Source organism: Vicia villosa, linkage group LG3 (assembly GCF_029867415.1).
Source record: "Vicia villosa cultivar HV-30 ecotype Madison, WI linkage group LG3, Vvil1.0, whole genome shotgun sequence".
Classification (NCBI taxonomy): domain Eukaryota; kingdom Viridiplantae; phylum Streptophyta; class Magnoliopsida; order Fabales; family Fabaceae; genus Vicia; species Vicia villosa.
Window position 1 is genome coordinate 137771436 of NC_081182.1, and position 17033 is coordinate 137788468.

General features: G+C 34.4%; 1 protein-coding gene and 1 pseudogene across 2 annotated transcripts; one reads left to right on the forward strand and one right to left on the reverse strand.

Annotated features, from left to right (window-relative positions):
• The first annotated feature begins 2994 nt into the window (after positions 1-2994).
• LOC131656721 (receptor-like protein EIX1) lies at positions 2995-5919 on the forward strand. 2 transcript variants are annotated; one of them, XM_058926353.1, is made up of 3 exons: positions 2995-4714; positions 4856-5530; positions 5704-5919. In XM_058926353.1, the coding sequence occupies exons 1-2, from the start codon at positions 3109-3111 to the stop codon at positions 5512-5514; spliced, it is 2265 nt and encodes a 754-aa protein (XP_058782336.1). In that variant the 5' UTR covers positions 2995-3108; the 3' UTR covers positions 5515-5530; positions 5704-5919. The 2 variants fall into 2 exon arrangements, with proteins under 2 accessions (XP_058782336.1, XP_058782335.1); XM_058926352.1 differs by having other exon boundaries at positions 2996-5530; positions 5704-5917.
• Positions 5920-11964: 6045 nt separating this feature from the next.
• LOC131659042 (protein FAR1-RELATED SEQUENCE 5-like) lies at positions 11965-15015 on the reverse strand (annotated as a pseudogene).
• Between the last annotated feature and the right edge of the window lie 2018 nt (positions 15016-17033).

Genomic DNA, 17033 nt, shown 5'->3' on the forward strand with positions numbered 1-17033 from the left:
TTTCCATGTTAGAGAATATGCAACTCCTACAACAACAACACTTCGACACAAAACAGCTCCAATTCCAACAAATGCAACAGCTCCAACAAGATCGCTATGACGAACAACAACGACAATATCAATCGTTGTACAACTTGGTTCAAGACCACAAAAGCGATTTTGAGACTTTTGCCTCCAACTCGACTCTAAGACAGAATCAGTTTGAGGAAACGGCATTGCATCGTCATGCCAACATAAGCCAAAGCTTTAACACTCTCAATCTATCTGTACTTGATTTGTTGGAACAAGTTGAAGAGGATCGTCCTCATACATTTCAAAGAGGAAGAGGAAGAAGGGGCAGGCGTTAGGATGCATTCTCCATCATATCATAATATTATTGCATTTCATTTCATTATCCTTATGTTATGTTCTTACATATTGTCATACTGTGCCTCTTTTTAATCTCTTGGATTATCATGTATGTTAAAGTGTATCTTTAAACATGTTTGGTTCTCATGGTTTCACTATCTACATTTTATCTATTACTATGAATGCAGGTACTTTTATCTATGTTTCTCTCGTTATTCTTCTGTTTTTCTTGTATCTCTTTTGATGTTGTCAAAGGGGGAGATAGATGCTGAGTGTACGGGGGAGCTCAGCTGAGTAAATAGATGCTGAGTGTACGGGGGAGCTTTTACCACTTATTGCCAAAGCTTCTACTACCGGTTTGCCATCATCAAAAAGGGGGAGTATGTGAATACAAGATCACACTCACAAAGATGTTTTTGATTCATGGCAAACTCAACAAGCATACAAGCAACAAGGTACAAGCAGAAGAACTCAAAGAAAAGCAAGCTTTGGTCACTCATAACAGAGCAGGTCGACCTACTATGCATACAGGTCGACTCAACACAAGCAAAATAAGAGGAACTCAGAAAATCAGCAGTCAGGTCGACCTACTCCCAACACAGGTCGACCTAAAATGAAGAAATTTACATATCATTCTGCTAGGTCGACCTACACAACAACTAGGTCGACCTAATCTGAGAAAATTTCCCCAAAACGCATCTGAAGTGGATTCTGGTCGACCTACTTCTTTGACAGGTCGACCTAACTGGGAACAAATGACATCCAAAGGATATGCAGCTCTGTTAGGTCGACCCAGCCCTAAATTAGGTCGACCTATCTGATCAAAACTGACTTCCAAAGGATATGCAGCTCTGTTAGGTCGACCCAGCCCTAAATTAGGTCGACCTATCTGATCAAAACTGCCAAAATTTCTGGTTTTCTCTGCATCAACTGAAAAGCTCTCATATATATTGTCCAAGGATCAATTATTGAAAACAACACCAACGACTGAAAGATACACAAAGGCTTCTCATCTTCGTTCTTCGTCATCTCCAACACAATTACACATAATCATTCTTGCGTTGAGGGTTAGTGATCGAGTTCGATAACGTCCATGGAACGGAATTGAAGATTCCTAGTGGGTGAAGATTTATGGGGTTTTTGGGGAATAAAATCCGAGGGTTTTGTCCTCCAAGATAGGTGTTTCTTGGGGGTTTTTATCAAGAGGTTTCATCGAGGATCCATCTGAGTGTGAAGATTGAAGAACAAGGGTTCAAGGCAATTCAAGACACTGCAGAAAAGGGATCAAGTGAAGCTCTTGGATCACCTTGATCTGACTCAAGATTAAGGGGGAAGAAGATTCAAAGGATCGACAAATTCGGTTTATTGTTTATCGCTTTGTTTTCTTCTTTGTATATACTACTTTCAACATTAATGGAAGATTTCCCAATTTCAATTTGGAATTGGGGGCAGACGTAGTCGTAGCGAGGACGAACGACGAACTGCCTGAACAAATATCGTGTTCTTGTCGCTTTTATCTTTTCATTTACGTTCTGTTCATATTTGGTCATAATTGCAAAATTGATTAACGATTCAAGTGTTAAAATTGTGAATTAAAGTTCTGCATAAACATCACAATTCACCACATCTTGAATCATCATCAATTTTGAACATTATCACCAAGTGTTTGTCGTTTTGCTTATTCCACTATTACTGCATTGCAAACCAAAGTTTGTCAATTTAGAAGATAATTGATTTTCAGCTGTGAAACGTATTGATTCGATAACATATCACTTCATCATTAATCTCAATTATCTTGTGGTTTTGTCACATATACGACCCTTGCAATAACGGTCCGGAATAGACGCAAGTCGATTCAGAACCTCTTTCGCTTTAGTTCGAAATAATTCCGAAAAACTCTGTGAGATCTATTCACCCCCCCTCTAGATCCTCAGGCCAGCGTCTAACATGGTGTCGATTAAGATTTCTACAACGGTTAATATATAGTTTTAATATGTATTTTTAAATGGGGTAATTATTATCTTACAAGTGTTTTATAGATATCAGTTAATTTAAAATCACATTTTTTAATATGATATCAAAGTCAAATTTAAATTTTGGTAGACCATATGCTATCAGGTTATCGCTATTAGACACCTCATCATTTATTTTCAAACTTCATATGTTCAACCTTAAACGTTACAGAATGTGTTAAAAGTCCTAGATCGAATAATATATAACCTAAACAATAATAAATGTCATTTCTATAAAATTTTACTTATGTCTACGTAGTAGTATTTATTTATTTTTTTGTTTGTGACGGTTCTAATGGTGCTTGCATTATCTTAGTTCATAATGTTACAATGGTAAAATTAATATGTGCTGCAATAACGAAACTTAAAAGCAAAATGAAATTCAGTCAAATGTTAGAATTATATTCTAATATGAGCATTTCACGTGTAGTTACGCTCAAAACTTCTATCAAAATTCAAATTGTATTACTTAGAAAATTTTAAATGAAATTTTGTTTTGCCAAATCTATGCTATCATCATAGTCTAAATTAAAATTTCAATAATTTCGTGTCTTCCCTACTTTGTTAAATTTCAATTTTATTTATGCTGTCCACATACATTTATCACAGATTTCAAAATTATAAGTTTTCCTCTACTTTTTCCAAGCTTTCCCATTAGCCATCATCTTATATAATAACACTTGCATCTTTCAACAAATCATACTCTCATTTCAATTAAATCTTGTTCTGTAATCCAAACAATCATTCAATGACCACTCTTACTACACAAATGTCACTTCTTTTGCTCCTTCTTTTATCTATAACCATATTTCACAGAAGTTTGTCTATAAATGATCACAGGATGGTATCATGCCATGAGAAAGACCGGGAGATACTTTTAACTTTCAAAAAGGGAATCATTGATCATGATGGTCGAATTTCAACATGGACAACCGAAAATGATTGTTGTTCTTGGGAAGGGATCCACTGTGACAACATTACTAGAAGAGTTACACGAGTTGAATTATCACCACCTTATTACGTTGTAGATGAGCAATCCAAATATTTAAAAGGTGAGATGAATCTTTGTATTTTAAAACTTGAGTTTCTCAGTCACTTGGATTTGAACAACAATGAGTTTAATAAGATTAGTATTCCATCGAATCACCAAAACATTACACATGCATCTAAACTTTTCTTTCTTGACTTATCCATCAGTTTCAGTCATAGTCTTCACATGGATAATCTTGATTGGCTTTCTCCACTTTCTTCTTTGAAATATCTCAACCTTTCTGGAATTGATCTTCATAAGGAAACCAATTGGCTTCAAGCTGTGAAAAAAATTCCTTCACTATTAGAGTTACAGTTACAAAATTGTAACCTAAATAACCTCGTGCTCAACCCATCTGTTGAATATTTGAATTTTTCTTCACTTATAATTCTTGATCTTTCTTACAACAACATCACCTTTCATTTACCTAATTCATTTTTTAATCTCACCAAAGACATCACCTATCTTGATCTTAGTCACAACCATATACCAGGTGAGATACCTTCAAGCTTGCTAAACCTTCGAAATTTAAGACACCTTAATCTTGCTTATAACCAACTTAGAGGATCTATTCCAAATGAAATAGGCCAATTAGCACATATTGAAACACTTGATCTTTCCAGGAACATGTTAAGTGGTTTCATTCCTTCAACTCTTGGAAACCTCTCCTCCTTATATTCCTTATCTATTGGCTATAATAATTTCTCTGGTGAAATATCAAAAACAACTTTCTCCAAACTCAATAGTTTAGATTCACTAGACTTGAGTAGTTCAAATGTTTTATTTCAATTTGATTTTGATTGGGTTCCTCCTTTTCAACTTAGTACGCTTTCTTTGAGTAACTCAAATCTAGGCCCAAATTTTCCATCATGGATATATACACAGAACTCATTGGAGATTCTTGATTTATCCAGCACTGGAATTTCATTAGTAGATAAGAATAAGTTTGCGAGGTTTATAGAAAGAATAAACCATACTCTTGATTTGTCAAACAATTCGATGATGGGAGATTTATCAAACCTAACACTAATGGGTTATGACTTAGAATTGAGTCATAATAATTTCACAGGAGGACTCCCTAACATCGCAAGGGCCTATTTCGTTGATTTTTCTTACAACTCCTTTTCAGGACCAATTCCACATAGTTGGAAGAAGTTAAAGGATTTATTGTACATTAACTTGTGGTGCAATAAGTTGTCAGGTGAAGTCCTAGTGCACCTCTCTCAATCGACACAATTGCTAGTCATGAATTTGGGAGAAAATGGATTTTCTGGATTCATACCAATCAACATGTCACAAGAATTAGAAGTGGTCATATTGAGAGGTAATCAATTTGAAGGGAACATCCCAACACAATTATTCAATCTCCCATCTTTATTTCATTTGGACTTAGCACATAACAAGCTTTCAGGATCTATTCCAGACTGCACTTATAACTTAACTCATATGATTACTAATCATTTAGGTTCATGGATTAGTCCTACAATTGATTTGTTTCAAAAAGGTCACGATTACGTGTATCAAGTCCAACCTGATAGGCGAACTATTGACCTTTCAGTCAATAGATTTTCAGGAAAAGTACCAATGGAATTATTTCGTCTTGTTCAAGTTCAAACATTAAATTTGTCTCACAATAATTTTATGGGAACAATACCAAAGACAATTGGAGGAATGAAAAATCTTGAATCTCTAGATCTCTCTAATAATATGTTTTATGGTGAAATTCCCGAAAGCATGAGTGTCTTGAACTTTTTAGATTACTTGAATCTATCTCACAACAATTTTAATGGAAAAATCCCAACTGGAACACAACTTCAAAGTTTTGATGCATCTTGCTACTTTGGAAATCCAAACTTGTGCGGAGCTCCTCTAAATAATTGTTCCACAGAAGAAGAAAATCCAAAAAATGTAACACCAACACGAAGGAATGAAGATGAGGACTCTATAAGAGAATCATTATATCTAGGCATGGGAGTTGGATTTGCAGTAGGTTTCTGGGGGATATGTGGTTCTTTGTTTCTTCTTAGAAAATGGAGGCACGCATATTATCGGTTTGTTGATGGAGTTGGGGACAAGATCTATGTAACTTTCATGGTAATGATGAATAGTTTCAAGAGAAATTAATCTTCGGTTAACTAAGGTTAGTAAAATTGACTTCTAAATTTTATTGATCAAAATTATTTATATAATATAATGTTTTTTATTTAAAATTAATCAATGACATGTTTCACTGAACAACTATTGATTATTTTGGTTTATTTTCCAGTTATATGCCTGACTTATATTCATTGTATTTGCTTCATATTTTACCAGGTGACTTTGTATGTGGAAGATCTTGGATTCTTATGCAAATTGTGGAAATAATCTTTCATCTGTTGTAATACATTATAGTTTTTTAGTAGTCAGGAAGTGTTGCATTTATGTTGTTGTTGAGACACTGTTACACATATTATGTGCTTGTCATCAGGGACTTTAAAATATGAAAGTGCTATCGAATTTGATTTTGTTGGATAAATTTAAATGCAGTCTTGGAAAGCCAAAAGACAGATTCTCTAGGGCAGACAAACTTTCATAGGAAATAGTTAATCATTAAATGTTATGTCTATTTATGTTTCCCTGGTCTCTATATAAAGACCCTCTCTTTGTAACCTAATTTTCACTTTTGCAACAAATCCTTTGCAAGTCAATATATATCAGAAGAGAGTAGTTTGATCTGTTACCTTCAAATTGGTATCAGAGCGCATGGCAAACATGATGAACCAGATGTCATTGCCGCAACTGTCAAAATCAAACTATGAGAACTGGAGCATCCAGATGAAGGCGCTGCTTGGATCGTTAGATGTATGGGAGGTTGTAGAAGAAGGGTTTGAAGAACCAGAAACCACGACGGGAAATACAGCAGCCCAGAACAAGGCGTTGAAAGAGACGCGGTCGAAAGACAAAACGGCATTATACATGTTGTTTAGAGCAGTAGACGAATCTGGTTTTGAGAAGATTGCTGGTTCAACTACTTCGAAGCAAGCGTGGGATACACTAGAGACGGCGTTCAGAGGAGCAAATAGAGTCAAGCAAGTTCGTTTGCAAACTCTTCGAGGAGAATTAGAAAGGATGAAGATGAAAGAGACGGAGCCCGTGTCGGACTACATCACGCGTGTGCAAACAGTTGTAAATCAACTGAACAAAATGGAGAAGCAATGACCGATGCTCGAGTTGTCGAAAAGATTTTAAGATCTTTGACTGAAAAATTCGAAAATATAGTATGTGCAATAGAGGAGTCGAAGGACCTTGCGACAATCACTGTCGAAGAAGTAGCTGGTTCACTTGAGGCACACGAACAACGCAAAATACAAAAGAAGGAGGAGACACTTGATAATGCAGAACAGACAAAGGAATCCACTAGAGATGAAAGAGCACTTTTATCTCAAAACTGGCGTGGTCGAGGACGTGGTCGTGGAGGTCGAGATGGTGGTCGAAGCTATCAGAACAACAATTTCAAAAGAGGACAGGCAAGTCAACAAAATTGGCGTGGTCGAGGACGTGGTCATAGAGGTGGCAGGTCGAACTCCAACATCGAATGCTACAAATGCAATAAACATGGACATTTTGCGAAGGATTGCAACTCATACAGTTGCTACAATTGTGGAAAAGGGGGACACCTTGCAAAAGACTGTCGATTCAGGAGGAAAGTTGAAGAGACAACAAATTTCGCACTAGAAACAAAATCAAATGAAGGATTCTTATTAATGACCCAAAAGGAGACAAACACAGAAGATGACACTATATGGTACCTTGACTCATGAGCAAGTAATCATATGTGTGGTCACAAACATCTATTCAAATAAATAAAGAAAATTGAAGATGGTCATGTATCTTTTGGAGATGCGTCGAAGGTAAAGGTCGAAGGTAAAGGAACAATTTGTTATTTGCAGAAAGACGACGTACCTGGAAAAATACAAGATGTTTATTATGTACCAGATCTAAAAGCAAATATTCTAAGTCTGGGGCAACTTACAAAGAAGGGATATTCGATATTTATGAAGGATCGAATACTGCATTTGAAGGATAAATCAGGACACCAAATTGCTCAAGTTGAGATGGGAAGGAATCGAATGTACAAGCTGAATCTGAGAAGCGTTCGAGGAAAATGTTTGAAAATCGACACTGAAGACCAAGCAACTCTGTGGCATCTACGTTTTGGTCACTTACATCATGCTGGGTTAAAGAGATTAGCGGGAAGAAACATGGTACATGGATTGCCTAACATGGAGTTTGAAAGAAAATTTTGTGAAAATTGTGTTTTTGGCAAGCAGACGAGAACCTCTTTTCAAAAGAAGGCAGAATATCATGCTAAGCACATCCTTGAATTAATTCACACTGATATCTGTGGACCAATCACTCCAGAATCCTTTAGTGGCAAGAAGTATTTCATTTCCTTCATCGATGATTTCTCAAGAAAGACTTGGGTCTACTTCCTGAGAGAAAAATCTGAAGCATTCAAAGCATTCAAAGGGTTCAAGGTAATGGTTGAAAAATCGACTGATCGACACATCAAAGCACTTCGTTCTGACAGAGGAGGAGAATATACTTCGACAGCTTTCATGAAGTATTGCGAGGAGCAGGGTATAAGGAGATTTCTAACTGCAGCATACTCACCTCAACAAAATGGGGTTGCTGAAAGGAAAAATCGAACAGTCCTTGACATGGTTCGTTGAATGCTCAAAAGTAAGAACATGTCGAAAGAATTTTGGGCAGAAGCTGTGCAATGTTCAATCTATGTTCAAAATAGATGTCCGCATTCAAAGTTGGGAGATCAAACACCGCAAGAAGCGTGGAGTGGACAGAAACCGACTGTATCTCATTTTAAAGTATTTGGTAGTGTTGCTTATGCACATGTACCAGATCAACGAAGAACGAAGCTTGAAGACAAGAGTCAGAAATATATATTAATTGGGTATGATGAGAAAACAAAAGGATACAGGTTATTCGACCCCATAAACAAAAAGGTGGTAGTAAGTAGAGATGTTCGAGTGAATGAAGCAAGTAGGTGGGACTGGAACAATTCGACAGAAGACATAGTTGAAACTGAAGAACCCTCAGTCGGTATACCAACAACCCAAAATCAATTGCCAAGGTTTGAATACTCTGACAGTGAAGACGAATCCTCACAACCCAGAATGAGAAGCTTGCAAGAGTTGTATGGTAATACAGAAGAAGTACATCTTGTGTGTCTACTGGCAGATTCTGAAAACATTAGTTTCGAAGAAGCATGGAGAGATGAGAAGTGGAAGAATGCCATGGACGAAGAAATTAAAGCTATCGAACACAACAAATCTTGGGAACTAGCAGAGTTACCAAAAGGAAGTCGAACCATTAGTGTAAAATGGGTGTTTAAGAAAAAGATGAATGCTCAAGGAAAAGTCGAAAGGTACAAGGCGCGACTTATGGAAAAAGGATACAGGCAGAAGGAAGGAATAGATTATGACGAAGTATTCGCACCAGTTGCAAGAATGGAGACAATTCGACTGCTGATTTCTCAAGCTGCTCAGCTCAAATGGCCAATATTTCAAATGGATGTCAAATCAGCATTTTTGAATGGTGTGCTCGAAGAAGAAGTCTATGTCGAACAACCACCAGGATACATGAAAGACGGAAGCGAAGGAAAAGTGCTAAGACTCAAGAAAGCACTTTATGGATTAAAGCAGGCACCTCGTGCATGGAATACACGTATTGATACTTACTTCAAAAAGAATGGTTTCCAACAATGTCCTTATGAACATGCCCTATATGTAAAGAAGTATAAAGGAGATATACTGCTCGTAGCACTCTATGTCGACGACTTGATTTTCCTGGGCAACAGTGATCAAATGATCGAAGAATTCAAAGGTCGAATGACACGAGAATTTGAAATGACGGACTTAGGTCGAATGAGCTTCTTTCTTGGTCTGGAAGTTCGACAAGAAGAAACTGGAATTTTTGTCTCACAAGAAAAATATGCAAAGGACATTTTGAAGAGGTTCAAAATGGAAGGTTGCAATCCAATCTCGACACCAATGGAGCCAGGAGCCAAGATTTCAAAATTTGATGGGGGGGAACGTGTCGAAGCAAACAAATTTCGAAGCTTGGTCGGAAGTCTTCGATATCTCACATGTACTAGACCAGATCTTTCTCTAAGTGTCGGAATCTTGAGTCGATTTATGGAAGAACCAGTTCACTCACACTGGAAAGCTTTGAAGAGAATTCTTTGTTATATCCAAGGAACTGTGTCACTTGGAATTTTTTACTCAAAATCAGAAGATTACAAGCTAACAGGTTACTCCGACAGTGATTGGTGTGGAGATATAGACGATCAAAAAAGTACATCAGGATATGTATTCTTTATGGGAAACACTGCTTTCACATGGCTCTCAAGGAAGCAACCAATTGTAACACTGTCAACATGCGAAGCAGAATACGTGGCTGCATCATGGTGTGTATGCCATGCTATATGGCTTAGAAGATTGTTATGTGAGTTAGAGCAGAAGCAGGAAAATGCAACCATAGTACAAGTCGACAACAAATCAGCAATCGAACTAGCGAAGAATCCAGTGAATCATGAAAGAAGTAAACACATCGACGTACGTTTTCATTTCATTCGAGAACATGTGAAAAATGGAAGCGTCGAACTGAAGCATGTGGCAAGCAAGGATCAAGCTGCAGATATTTTCACAAAACCATTGTCGAAGGAGATATTCGACAGAGGCAAGATAATGCTGGGATTAATTGACCGAAGGAGCATTTAATTTATGGGGGAGTTTTGTTGGATAAATTTAAATGCAGTCTTGGAAAGCCAAAAGACAGATTCTCTAGGGCAGACAAACTTTCATAGGAAATAGTTAATCATTAAATGTTATGTCTATTTATGTTTCCCTGGTCTCTATATAAAGACCCTCTCTTTGTAACCTAATTTTCACTTTTGCAACAAATCCTTTGCAAGTCAATATATATCAGAAGAGAGTAGTTTGATCTGTTACCTTCAGATTTGTGGTACAAAATATAAAACTTATTATATTGTCACATCTAAAATAAATTGATTCTGACTTACCAACATTTTTGGATAGTTTGTCAAAGATTTTATCCACTAATTTACAATGAAGGTATGCGTAAAATCATATAATTGAAGTTGATAAATCATAAATGATTGATGAACACTATTTATACACCCTTATATATAATACATTTTATTATTCTGATATATAAGCCACACAAAAGGATAATACATTTTAAAAGATTCAATTTTTTTCATAAATATTAGTCGAAATAAATAAAATGTTATAATAAAAATCTAATAAATCAAAAAATGCTATAATAAAAACTTAATACACAAATTGAGATAGAATCAAAACTCAAAATAATTATAATTAAGTGTATTATTGATTAATACATAAATGTAAAATGTTTGCAACTAAAACGCTGTTTTCTTGTAGTGGTTTACAATAAAAGAAAATTGCTCCATTTGCCGCTCCACAATATATTCCTCATCAACTCTGTATTGTTGTAACCCAATAGTCTTTGGTCAATTTCATCCATATTTGAATCTCATATGCCTTTAGTATCCTTAAACACGTCAATCTCAATATAAGCTTCAGACTGACTTACTAGCAATAGTAGAAGAAGGGGGTGTCACGCCAAACTTACTGGGCCGCGTGTAGGTATATCAATATTCTATTTTATTCATATATTGATAATTTAGGATCTTTTTGTTTACCATATTAAGAATACTTCTTGTTTTCTCCTCACTATATCATAGAATGTCCTTCAATTCTCAACATTTAAATCATAATTCTTCAAACCAACATGTGTTATTTCTTTTACCACCTCTTTGAGAGATGCGTTGTCATCATCGAAAAAGAAGATGTCGAACCTTGTTTCATAGGTTATTGATCTAAAAAGATCCATTGAAGACGTATATGCTTTTGATAATGAGAACTATCTTTTATGTTGTGAGAGGATTGATAAAGAATTAACATTTTCCATTCTTTTTCTCATTGTGATACATTTTAATTTTTTACCACTATAGTAAATTGCTAATATTCTTGCTAAACATGTCGTTAGAATTGCTCATTTTATTTCCACTATAGTTGGAAATAAGAGGTTTTTTTTCCTGTTCGACCATAAATCAAATCAGATTGTATCTTCACTTAATATAAAGGTGGAAGAAATAAAATTTATTCACAAAACCCATAACATAAACAACATGAGAATAAAGATAGTGCACTGTAAAGCAACATTACACTGTCAACCAATCAGTTTTAATCAATTTGCCATGTCATATTCAAACAATTTTATTAAAATTAAATAAAGAAAAGTCTTGAAAAAATTGATAGTGGTAACAAGAAACCGCTCTATTTTCTTACGCCGTATTCCATTTTTTCAAACTGATACTGTTTTAGTCTGAACAAAATACACCCTTTCCACCATAACTTTCTTACTCATCTATCGATTTCAATTCAATGGGTTATGAAATCTACATGGTATTTTCTCAGACTGACACTGTTTTAGTCATAAAAAGTTTGTAACCCTTGCGGTGAGAATCCATTATCTCTTTCTGCCTGTTGCATGAAACCAAATACCTTTTCCAGATCGGAAAGAATCCATTATCTCTTTCTGCCTGTTGCGAGTCAGTGCAGCAGCTAATGTAGTGCTTCCATTTACATAGGCAACCGTGAGATGAGATATCAGGGAAAATTGTTTCACAAATATTTCAATCACCTTAGCCACAATGATTCTTTCCACAAAAATGAGGCACAATAACTGACTAGGTTCTCTACATAGATTATGATATTGTTATGATGAATAGTAAAATATTACAGTGAATTCATAGTTGCATACCCAAATGATTGGAAGAGTTTAATAAGTTCAAGTAATTTTGGTGATATGTATCCCATGTCCACTGCCTTTGAAAACTCAAATTCGACATCCAAAATCACTTTATCAAATACGGTTGAAAACTCAAATTCGACATCCAAAATCACTTTATCAAATACGGTCCGATGCGGTTGCGGAGATAACCATATCCGCAAAATTGTGAGTGCAATTGCGGTTGCGGACCGCAATTTAAAACCATGGCAACAAAATTTAGCAAGCCATCAAAAAGACATAGATAGTTGCAGTCTCAAATAAATACCAAGTAAAACAATGTCAAGAGAACTTGAGACAAGAGAATTTGGAAGAACTTATGATAATGTTCAAAGTTTGGAAGAACTTGAGACAAGAGAATTTGACAGCAAAGTATCATCATCGCTGGTGTTTTAGATTTGTAATAGAAATTTTGTAGCTTTAGTATTTAGCTTTGTAAAGTACATGTCCTACTTTATAGCATCACTTGTTATTGTTATACTTAGCCTCATTGGATTACTTAGTTCACAAAATAAGACTTTGGAAGTGCAACATGATATCTTGTAGCTTCAGCTTCAGTATTTGAAATTTTATCTTAATAGAACTTATGAAGGTACCATGTAATAAATTAAGCAATTCATTTAGTTTTATTATATTTAATTATGATATAAGACATATTGTTCAAAGAAATTAAAGGTATCATACTGAGAGAAACAAACTAAAGAACAATAATTCAATAATTTCTTGTTTGACAAAAGCAATCTAGAACAATAATTTATTCTGTGACAAAAACAATCTAGAACAATAATTCTTCTTTGACAGTAACAAGTGAAAGAACAACAATTTCTTATTTAAAAAAATCAACATTGTCAAAAATAAGACAATCAACTCCCGCTTGCTTCAAGTCCTGTTTGTTTCAAGCCATTTGCTTAAAGTTCTTCTTGCTTCAATTCCTTCACCTGAAACATCAAACACATTTTACAGGTTGGTTAATTACATATATAACAGTAATAATATAGAATATTCTGATACTTATTAAAGGTAATTGTGATTGTTTCAAAGCAATTATTATATTACCTTTGAACAAACTCAGCAGTAGAATCTTTACCATTAGCGTTTGAAAATTGTCCATTAACAATATCACACCTAATAAACATGTAGTGATACACCATCAACTTAACAATAGCAGTAGCTTATTGGTAAAATTAATAACATATGGATTGTCAGCATAAAATTATCAAAATAAATGTGAATTTTTAAGATACCTTGTTTGATTTAAATTTGGACATTTACGCTTGTTATGGCCTTTATTCTTGCAATAACTACATACAGATGCACTTTTATTGCGCAATTCCAAGCTTCCTTTCATTCGGAGTGTTCGAGGACGCCCTTTAGTGGCTGCAACTAGAGGGTCACGCACAAATATTTCATTGCTAAAGGATTTTGGAATAACCTCTGATGTTGAATTACCAAGATTTTCATTTGAATCCTTAAGATCCAACAAATCAAGCTCTTCGATTATACTTTGAAAACCTTGAATTGTAACATCATGATGCTTTTGAGACCGTGAACCTCTTTCAGATACTCCCAACGAATGACTCATAATACTATTGAATAATAAAGTGCTCGAATATTCGTAGCTACCTTCTTGAAATTGATTTATTGTTGGTCCTATAACTTGCTCCTTTTTAGCATCAATAGTCCAATGACGAAGCATATACTTTGAAGGAAGAGAAAAAATATTTTTCTTTAGGAGCACATTTAATGCATGTCGACAAAGAATACCCAAAAACTCAAACATGTGACAACTACAATTCACTTCATTCAAAATAATGTGAAAAGTCACATAGTAGTTAGGTTTCTCTTTGTAAATCTCATGAACCTTGTAGGTAGAGGTGTGCATGGTTGGTTATTTTCAAAAACCAAACCATAACCATTTTAAAACCATTTAAATGGTTTGGATTTATAACCATAATCACATTTTAATCAAAACTGGTTATAAAACCGGTTATAAATTTGGTTATGATTATATAACCGGTTTTTTTTAAAAATCCAGTTTTGAAAATTATTTTTTCCGAAAATATTTTTTTTCAAAAAAAAAATTAATATTTTAAAAATTAAAATATTTGGATTTGGATAATAACCGGATTATAACCGAATCCAAAATAATTTAACCGGTTAATAACCATTTAACTATATCCGAATTATATGAATGGATAACCAAACCATTAATAACTAAACCGGTTAATAACCATTCAATTATATCCGGATATTTAAAAGTGGTTTAGGTTTGGTTATGGATTTGGACATCACAACCGGATATTTTGCACACCCCTACTTGTAGGTGGAAAGATCACTAGAAAATTCAACTTTCTCTGCAATAAACTTTTGAGAACCAACTAATTCGTCTTGAAAAATTCTAAATAATTTTCTTGTAAAGATTTTTGAAGCTTCTTCTTCCATAGGATATAAAGTTCGCAAAAACGGTTTTGAATTGATTGTCTTGAAAGTCTTCTCCCTTTCCTTGTTATAACATGCATCAAGAGCCTTGTCATATTGTGTCACAAACTTGTTCAATGGAGTACTAGAATTCAAAAAATCCTTAAAGAACTTATTCATACTTTCACTTCTTTGAGTGGTGGACATTCCAGCACAAAAGTTGTTACGTACATAAGCCGGAATCCATTTTGATCGAATATAGTATATCTTTTGAAGCCATTGATTGTCTTGTAATCCATATTTATCTATCATTGCTTCCCAATCTGATTCAAAATCCTCAATAGTGATTGATTGGCGAATACACTTATAAAATTGATTTTTAAAATCATTGTATTCATGACAGACATTGTTCAAGTATTCTGGAACTTTTTTTTCAATGTGCCACATACAGTAGTGATGATTAACATTTGGAAACACTCTTGCAACAGGATTAGTGATAGCAGCATCTTGGTCGGTGATAATTGTTTTAGGACAAACTCCAGACATTGCTTCTAACCATGTACTTAGCAACCAAACAAAACTCTCTTCAGTTTCATCCCACAATAATGCACAACCAAAAAGAATGGATTGTTGATGATGATTAACTCCGGTGAACGGAACAAAAGGCATTTTGTATCTATTTGTTAAATATGTTGGATCAAAAGTTACCACATCACCAAAATATTTATAACTCATTTTGGACCTCGAATCAACCTAAAAGCAATTAGCTAAATGACCGTCCACATCCATTTGAAAAGCTTAGAAAAATCCAGGATTCCTTAATTGACAATTCTTAAAGTATGATAACATCAATTGAGCATCTCCTTTTTCGATTTGTTTTTGTCTCTTTTGACTTAAGTAATCAATAACGTCTTGCTGACTAAATCCAATATTATCAATACCACCACTTTCAGTACTTAAGACAGATGTTATTTTGCTAGGACGCAATCCTGAATCATCTAGCACATCAATAAGGTTTTTTTTGCACTTTAGTCTTTTTTCTATGCACTCGAAGAAACTGTGAACTTCTTGGGGAGAATAGCTCGTGATTATGCTCTCTTATCAATTTAGAGATAATCCATCTATCTTCATTTTTCTTTAGGTATATCATTGCCTTGCATCCTACCCTTGTCTCATCTTGGGTTGCAAGTTTGTTATTTTCCCCTTTTGCACAATTTTTAGCACGAAACCCCTCCTTTGAACAAAGAATCTCTTGACCAATTATCAATCCATCTGTTCTTGATTTAGTAATACGACCCAATCGAAAACTAAAACCTGTATTTTTTGCATACCTTGTATAGTAAGTTTTTGCATCTTCAAATGATACAAAATCCATTCCTTCGTATGGCTCTAAAGTAGGCTGCAATTGTAGTCTATTGTTGATATTTTCTGCATCATGAGCCATTTCAAATATATCAAAACTCGTTCCAGTAGAATTTACATGCATATTCATCATTTCAACACTTGAAAGAACAAAACATTTAAATATTTAGAAAAGCAAGAATTAATGTTAGAGTGTGTGGATAAAAAAGCAAATATAATTACATGGTTTTAATTAAAGGGAGTATGAATATGAATATAATTAATACCTGAAACCATTTTTAATAGTTATGTTGGATCAACTTCACTATTCACTTGAAAGAGTATTTTGTTTGGAACTGCTTTGAAGTATTAAGAGAGAGAAACAAAGCACATTATAGAACAAAAAAGTTAGAGAAAGCTGCAAAGAATGAGTTTGGTTCTGATACAGTGTGGAGGAAATGGCACACGTGACATGATGGAGCGGTTTCTTATTACCACTATCAATTTTTTCAAGACTTTTCTTTATTTAATTTTAATAAAATTGTTTGAATATGACATGGCAAATTGATTAAAACTGATTGGTTGACAGTGTAATGTTGCTTTACACTGTCAGTGCATTATCTTTATTCTCAAACAACATTGTCCATAATTACTATAAGTTGTACAAAAGTTAAGGACAAACAAACTCATAACATGAGGGGGAGAACAAGCCCCAAGATTAGTTGGCAACACAAATGCATTTACTTTTTTCAATTAACAACACTATAACAAGTCGAAGAAGAGTTCAACATCTACTATCATACAATCACATATGATCTCATCTCATAAGAGTGTAGGATCTGAAGTACGCATATATTCACCTGATAAAATATAGAAAAAACTTTTAAATAGATATAAGTTTTAAATAGAGATATATAATAAAACAAATACTCTCTTGTTTGATTTATAAAACATATTATATCTAAACTATAACTAAAACAAAATATTAT